Here is an 8,807-nt window from a genome sequence, read left to right as displayed (position 1 = left end):
CTGCTGATGTGAAAGAAAGATACCAAACTTGTCTAAATGCACGAGGTAATCACTTTGAACATTTAATTTGAATGTGTCTATTCTTTTGTTTGTATATATTTTAAGAGAGTTTTTTTATTTTTATTTTTTTTTATTTTAGTATGTATGAGATCATTTATCAATATTACCAATTGCCCACAACTGTGTGGCAGATTGTAATATCTATCAAAAAAAAAAAAAAGATTTCGATTATTACACATTTACTAGACAAACGGTCTAAACTTCCAATCCATTACAAAAGACTGATCTACATGACTATTATAAGGCCTATCTGGACATACGGAGTTGAGCTTTGCGCCACTATTTTTTTTTTATTTGATAGATTTATTTATTGATAGATATTAAAATCTGCCACACAGCTGTGGGCAATAGGTAATAGTCATGAATGATCTCATACATACTAAAATAAATAAAAATAAAAATAAAAAAATTGGCCACTATTAAACCATCGAATTCCTCCCGAATCCGTAAAATCCTTAATGCTCCTTACTTTGTCACAAATCAAGTCATCCATCATGACCTCAATATTCCATATGTTGCCGATTTGGCCAAAACCAGATACCATTCCTTCCATGGAAACCTTTCCAACCACCCAAATCCACTTGTATCTAGCCTGGCTTCTCCTTCATTAGCTAACCATCCTCCTAGGCGTCTGAAAAGAAGATGGCCTCGGGATCTTCTCTTCTAGAAATGTTATTGGAGTTCTATCAATGGTTAGATTTTTTTTAATTCGAAGCCACAGTGATTTAAAGGTGTGCCAAGAGCCTAATTCTGGTCTTAATAAATATTAATGAAGTAATTCGTTTTTTTGATTGATTATTTTAATAATGATTTTAATCCAATGTTATTCGAGCATGATTCTGACTAAATCACCTCCTTGCACAACTTTTGAACCCCTGCCCTCCAAGGGCTGTAGCAATAGAGATTTATTTATTATTCATAATCCAATGTTATTTGTATTTTTATTATTAGAAATATATACTTTTGATGAAAAGATTGATATATTAAATTGTTTTATTTATATTAATTTCCTCCCTAAAAATAATTACATTTTTTTTTTATGTTAATGAAAGTGTACGAAATTCTTTCGACGTAATAAAATTGTATTACTATTCCAGACAATCCGTGCCTTCCTGCCTGGGATGATCGCCCGAGGTAGGGGCCACGTTGTGGGGATGGCTTCAGCTGCTTCTTTTACCGCTGCGGCAAACATCGCACTTTACGCAGCGTCAAAGTATGCAGTGGCTGGTAAGTTCAAACTTTTACATCATCATTTATAATAGAACATGTTCTCTAAATTATCCTTTATAAACATTTTAATTCATTATACTTTATATATGTTAAATAAATAAAGTTTATGAATAAACTCTTATGACTTATACCAGTATGAAAATACTGGGCCGATTTTACTGTTTTTTTTTTGTTTCAAAATGTTCCCTGGCGCCATAGCAAGGTTTAAAGCTTCTGAAATTCCCGATTCCTCTGGTAGAAAAAAAGTTATGACAAAAATCGTTTTTGGTAGATAGCTCAAAACGTACACGTTTTCTTCACGATGATTATTTACCGATCGATTCGAAGGATAGCAAACATAGCATCACTGATTCCATTTAACGATATTATATTTACAGAAGATTATAAAAACATAATGAGGTTTTGAGTAAAGGAAACAAAAACAACTGTTTTTAAAAAATTAAAAAAAAAGCAAATCGTATTCGTCTTTTCAAACCTCTAAATACCAATTTTAAAGAAATTAAATATTTCAAAATTTTCATCTTGATTTATTTTGTGGATCTTTTTTGTCTCAAGATGTACCTTAAGAAAAATTGGAAATGACTGTGAAACATAGGTTGAATAATAATATTATAAAGTTAAGTAGGATTTGTACGAGACAGGGAATGATTAAAGGATTAACCCATATTATATTATACAATATATAAGATTAACCTCAAAATGGACAATTACATTTTAAGGAAAATTTCAACGAGAAATATTGTGTGAAGTATTTTCTTTTATTGCCTTATTTTTTCACATTATACTATAAAATTGTTTCAGGATCCATTTACAAATGTGAGTAAATATTATGTTGGATGAATTAAGGATTACGAAAAGGTCAGTGAACCCAATACTTTGCGCAGGGTCGCTTTACCTCCCAATCAGACTGTACATATGCTTTCCTATTATAATTTCAAGGGCAGCTAACATTTTTTTGTTAATATGAGGCCTGTTGTAAATATATTTTTTAGTTTATTCTTCATTTGATAAACAGTTTGCATAATAAAATTTGTTGTATCCAGATTGAACAAAACTGCGTTTCTAAACCAATTCCATATTGCGTAGTCAATGATCCAAGAACCTCAGGAAAAGCCAATGTGATTTGTAAAATATAAAATGCGATTAATTTTGAGTTATTTTTAATTTTTTTATTCCCCGCATGACTGCAAATTGTACAAGAGCCTGGTGGAGAAAAAAAAAATAGTAATTTCACTCCAGTTTTTTTTATTAAATTTATGAAGACAAGAAACTGCTCGTAGATTCCGACTATTGCAACATTTACTGGACAAACGGTCTAAATTTCCAATCCATTACAAAAGACTACATGACTATTATAAGGTCTATCTGGACATACGGAGTTGAGCTTTGGGGCTCCACTAAACCATCAAATTCCTACAGAATCCAATCCTTACAGTCCAAAATCCTTCGTAAAATCCTTAATGCTCCTTACTTTGTCACAAATCAAGTCATCCATCAGGACCTCAATATTCCATATGTTGCCGATTTGGCCAGAACCAGATACTGTTCCTTCCATAATAAACTTCTCAACCACCCAAATCCACTTGTTTCTAACCTGGCTTCTCCTTTATTACCTAATAATCCTCCTAGGCGTCTGAAAAGAAGATGGCCTCGAGATCTTCTTCTCTAGAAATGTTATTGGAGTTCTATCAGTGGGTAGATTCTCCACATGTTTTTATCATGTTACTATGTCACCTACAGCAAATTTACTTGTTGTATATATGTGTATATTGTTGTAAATATCAATAAATAAATTATTAAAAAAAAAAAAAAAAGTTTATGAAAACTATGTATAGTTACTAAGTGAAATTTGATGAGTCTACCAAGACTAGTAGACAATTAGTAGAATAGTAGTGTTTCAAAATGTTGATAAACATTAATTTTTCATTCAGAGCTCCATATCTTTAAAATTATCAACAACACTAGGAAACCTAAGAGATCATAATTTAAAGTAGAGTAAAATTTATAAAATATGAGCCCCAATATAGCTGTTTAAGTTTTATAGTTACCGAGGAATACTTTTGTAAAAAGAAACATTTCAGAAAAAATGTACTGAAAAATCAGTATTTGGTGAATTTATTTTGTGAAATCTATATTTCAAGAATTATGTGATGTATAGATGACTATTAACACTCAAATTAAAAGTATTTTAATATGCTGTAAAGTAGTTTATGACATTTACCTTCGTAGAAGTAGTAGTTTTGATGATGTTTGGCAAAATAAATTCACAAAATGTTGATTTCTAGTTGTTCAGACGAAATGCTTGTTTAATTGCTGTTATCTCTAATCCAAAGTGGTTGTCACTGTAGTTGGTAGGAATTACCTCTGCTAACAACATAGTACAAGAGCCCAAGAGGAGAAAAAAGGTAGTTATTTCACCCTAATTTTTGATTACTTAATTAAAAACTATGTATAATTACTAGTCGAAATTGATGAGTCTGTCAAGTATAGGTAGGGAGAATACAAAATAGCAGCTGGTTCAAAACGTTACAAATAATTAATTTTTTATACGGAGCTCTATATCTTTACAACTGCCTACAAGATGTAAGCCCTAATAGAGCTATTTACGTTCAATAGTTCTCGAGATATAGCTTTTTAAAAAGCAACATTTCATAAAAATGTATGGAATGTACTGAAGATCAATAGTTAGTGAATTTATTTTGAAAAATCTATATCTCAAAAACCATTTGACGAGCAGATGTCTATTAGCACTCAAATTAAAGCCTGTTTAGTGAGCTATAAAGTAGTTTATGAAGTTTATTTTCGTAGGAGTAGTAATTTTTATGAAATTTGCTAAAATATATTGATTTATAGTTGTTTGACATATTTGAATTTGCCAAATTTATATTCACATGCGATGATATTCGCAAATAAAAAAACTACTACCCATACGAAGATAAGTATCATAAACTACTTTATAATAATTTAAATTTCCTTTATTTTGAGTGTTAGCAGACATATGTGCGTCTAATGGGTCTAGAGATATTTTTCAAAATCCAACATTTTATACGAACAACTAGAAATTAACATTTTGTGAGTTTATTTTGTCAAATATCATAAAAACTACTACTTCTAAGAAGGTAAAAGTTATAAACTATTTTATAGTAAATTTAACTAGCTTTAATTTGGGTGCTGGCAGACATCTGTCCGTTTCTGAATTAAAGATTTTCATAAATCAAACCTATTGTCCAAACAACTATAAATTAATTTATTTTAAGAAATATCATGAAAACTACTATTCCTACGAAGGTAAAGGTTATAAACTACTTTATAGTACAATTATTTAGCTTTAAAGTGAGTGCTAATAGACATTTTTACGTCGAATGGTTAGTGAGATATAGATTTCTCAAAATAGATTTACTAACTACTGATCTTTGAGTACATTTTTATGAAATGTTGCATTTTGAAAGGATATATCTCGAGACCTTAATTGGACGTAAATAGTATTCTTTAAATAATATTCTTTTAAATTTTCTAGTGTTGCTGATAGTTTTTAAGATAGAGCTCCGAATGAAAAATTAATTTTTGAAACAGCTGTCATTTTTTATTCCCCCTATCTATTGTTGTTAACCTATAAAAACCTATTTTTCGGACTACAAGTTAGATTTATGAAAAACTTTATTTCAGAAACCATAAGACGTACAGATATCTGCCAACACTCAAATAAAAGCTAGTTTATAACGTTTCTCTTTGTAGGAGTAGTAGTTTTGATGATATTTGACCAAAAAATTCCCAAAAAGTTAATTTCTATAAGTTCCGTAAAATGTTTGATTTTTTTTTTAAAAATATCTATATATCCAGAATCATAAAACGTACAGATGCCTGGCAGTACAAAATAAATCTAGTTTAATGTGCTATAAAGTAGTTATATCGTTTATCTTCGCAGTAGTAGAATTTTTTGATAATATTTGTTAAAATAAATTGATTTCTAGTTGTTGGGACAAAATTTCATTTACGAAATTCATATTCATATTCAAATACTATAAAAACTAATACCCATAAGAAGATAAACGTCATAAACTACTTTATAGTACATTAAGCTAGTTTTGATTTGAGTGCTAATATACATCCAAAGAGTTTTGAGATAAAGATTGTTCAAAATAAATTCACTAGTAATAGCATTAGAACGTAAATAGCTTTATTAGGTCTCATATTTTACCAAATTTATTCTAATTTTAATGATGCTCTCTTAGATTTTTTATTGTTGTTGGTAGTTTTAAAGATATAGAGCGCCGAATAAAAATTAAATTATTTTTAAGGTTTTGAAACAGCCGCCATTTTTTATTTCCCCTACCTATACTTGGCTGACTCATTAATTTTGACTAGTAATTATACCTAGTTTATAATTAAGTAATCAAAAATTGGGGTGAAATAACTGCCATTTTTTCTTTCCGCCTCTTGTACTATCAACTTACTTAACGATTTTCACACTATTGAAATAAATTTGCAGAAATTTATTAGTGCGTGCATGATAAAATGGTTTGTAATGGCAAAATAAATGGGAGAAATGAAGGTAATTAAGGAGAAGAAAGTAAGTTTGGAATTTATTAAATTGAGGCAATGGATCGAAAATTAGCCTGAACAGAATATATACATACTGTTCTTCGATTAACAATTTTTTGAATCGACTATCCGGTATTTGTCGTTGAAAGCTGTTAGGAGGGACATTATGAATGTGAAGGGAAAATAGAGGAATTGGGGACACGTTTGCTAACATGATTACACTTCGCTACGCTATTATTAACTCCTTTCCAACTCCTACAGACAACAACCCCTCATTATTTTTCCTTTTATTTGTTCACTTGTAATTAATAAATCATTTAATTACTCTACTCTACAATTATTTATTTTTATACTAGACATCAATTAGACAATTATTTATCAAAAAGGCTACAGTAGCCATTGAGATCGTGTGACTTAACATTCCCTATCGTACTATCAAATTTTTATTATTTAAAAAATTGTATTTATTTTATTCATGTTATTACTATTATCTGACAAAAATTAAGGGCATTATTTATTATTGTTCAAATATTCATTCATAAAATACCTACAGAAACAAAATATGAAAGTAAAAATAATTAAATGATGACTATAGTACTCAATGATTTAAAGAAAAATTAAGTAATAATTATAATAAAGAAATATTTAAAAAAAAGAAAATATTATCATCATTTGTGTAACTAAAAATATAGTAAAATACAACTGATTAGATAATAAAAAAAATATTAATTTATACACAAGACAAAGAAAATTAAATTTAAATTACAATTAAAAAATACAATTTGGAAGCTATATACAATATTTACATTGTACAGGAGAACTCCGAGCCAAGCCTTGCCACCTCCGCATGGAAGCCAAAGTAGGTCACTAAGAGAACCCCGAACTTGCTTGACAGTTAGTACTACTATCAACTCTACTGTCACTATCGACAATAGGTTTATTAGTGCTCATATTTTAGCAAATTTACTCTTCTTTAAATGATGTTCTCTTAGGTTTTCTAGTTTCGTTGGTAATTGTAAATATGTATAATAATAATAATTATTTGTTCTGGGAATGATTCCTTTAGAATAATTTACAGGCGTCAAAATTGGGCTTAGAGTAAATTACAAAATAGAGATGGAATTACAGGATGTCGAACAATAAAATAATACAGTGAATTTAAAAATATAAAATTAAACAACCATAGTTAACATAATATATAAAATAATGATAAAACAAATAAAATGAAACCATTTATCATATCATAAAACAAGATGACTTCTGATAGTAAATAAAAGAAGAAAAAAAAATAGAGAGAAAAAATCAAATACAGTTAATCTATAAAGTAATAAATGAACAGATATAATTTTTGCTAGTGTACATATTTATAAACGAAGATCTAAGGCATAAAATACAGAAAATATATAAAGCTTTTTTGATACATTCAATTGTTATTCTTCCGGAAATGGGTGGACAGAAGATAGTCGAAGATACGTGATTTGAAGATTGGGAGGGAGTTAGAACTACGAATAAAGGAGGGAATAGAATTCCATAGGAAAGAGGAACGGATGAGGAGAGATCTACCAAAGGCTGCGGTTCGATGGGCAGTTACATATAAGTCTGAAGGCCGCGAGCTGGTATTGCGGGAATACACTGAGGAATTAAATTGAAGGATATCTTAGATGTACGATGGACGGCGGGATTGGATAGCTTGATAGAGAAAGGAAGCAAGGAAATATTTACGACGGAAGGAGGGGTAAAGCCATTTCAACTCTTCATAAAATCGGGTGACAGGCGTCCCTGGGGACACCAAAGATGAATTGTACAAAGCAATTATTTAACCGTTTTAATTTTGCTTCGAGATCCACAGAGACACCACACAGCAATAGTCAAAGTGGGGGAATATTAAGGATATATATAGCTCATAATGATAAAATATTTTTATTATCTGGAATTGACTGGCATTTTTTATTCCCCCTATCTATACTTGGTAAACTCAAGTATCAATTTTGACTAGTAATTATAGGTCTATTAGGGCTTACATTTTAGGAAATTTACTCTACATTAAATGATGCCCTCTTAGATTTTCTATTGTTGTAAAGATATAGAGCTCTGTATAAAAAATTAATTATTTTTAACGTTTTGAACCAGCTTTTTTATTCGCCCTACCAATACTTGGCAGACTCATAAATTTCGACTAGTAATTATACATAGTTTTCATTAAAGTAATCAAAAATTTAGTAAAATTTTTCTCCTCTTGATCACTAATAACATAGGCTCCACCGAAGTCGGGTAAAAATCTAGCATACCAGAAATTAAAATATAATATGGAACAAGAACGGAAATTTCCTCAATGCAACACTCCTTGAGAAACTCAAATAGTGGGAAAGTTACACCTTGCCCAGTCAATATTTGGGTCGGTTAATGGAAGTTGTATTTACCACCTACGTGGAGGCCAAAGTATAACAAGCCTATTTAAACTTGAACACTGTGGTAAATGTTCTCTACCCCTTTACCAAGACAACATTTATCCACGTCCAATCACAGGATTTAAATTAGTCTACGACATAATTTTACGAGGAGGAAATAATTAACACTTGAGTTTACCTTTTCTTATTAACACTAGACCAATGTGGCAAGGTTGACTAATTTAAAACTTAACTTAAACTTGATGACGAAAAAAGTAACGGAAGTTTATTTTTAAATTCCTTTATTGATATTTACAACTGTATTAAAATATATACAACAAGTAAGTTTTGTTTTAGTAATACAATGGCATGATACAGACATGTGGAGAATAATAATAATAAGAATTTATTTATCTGTTTATGGGGCAGTCCCCGTACAAATAGAGTTAGTCTGTGAAATACATGAAATAGATAGTCAATTGTAGTAATATTACAAAAATGATGAGTTAAAGATCGTTTATATAAACTAATAACCTAAATGTTCCTTATGTAACCGATCTAGCCCAAATCCTATATTATTCCTTCCAT

At 29.8% G+C, this 8,807-nt stretch overlaps 1 protein-coding gene across 2 annotated transcripts in view; it reads left to right on the top strand.

Moving 5' to 3' along the window:
• The window catches only part of LOC106681405 (epidermal retinol dehydrogenase 2), a 333,191-nt gene that overhangs the window by 300,649 nt on the left and 23,735 nt on the right, over positions 1-8,807 (top strand). For both annotated transcript variants that reach the window (XM_067050626.1, XM_067050627.1), the window contains exon 4: positions 1,158-1,287. In XM_067050626.1, the coding sequence (XP_066906727.1) occupies positions 1,158-1,287 (130 nt within the window). The remainder of the gene's footprint in view (positions 1-1,157; positions 1,288-8,807) is intronic.

Source organism: Halyomorpha halys, unplaced genomic scaffold (genome assembly GCF_000696795.3).
Source record: "Halyomorpha halys isolate HHAL.00 unplaced genomic scaffold, Hhal_1.1 Scaffold334.1, whole genome shotgun sequence".
Taxonomy (NCBI): Eukaryota; Metazoa; Arthropoda; class Insecta; order Hemiptera; family Pentatomidae; genus Halyomorpha; species Halyomorpha halys.
This window is presented reverse-complemented; position numbering and strand designations above follow the sequence as displayed.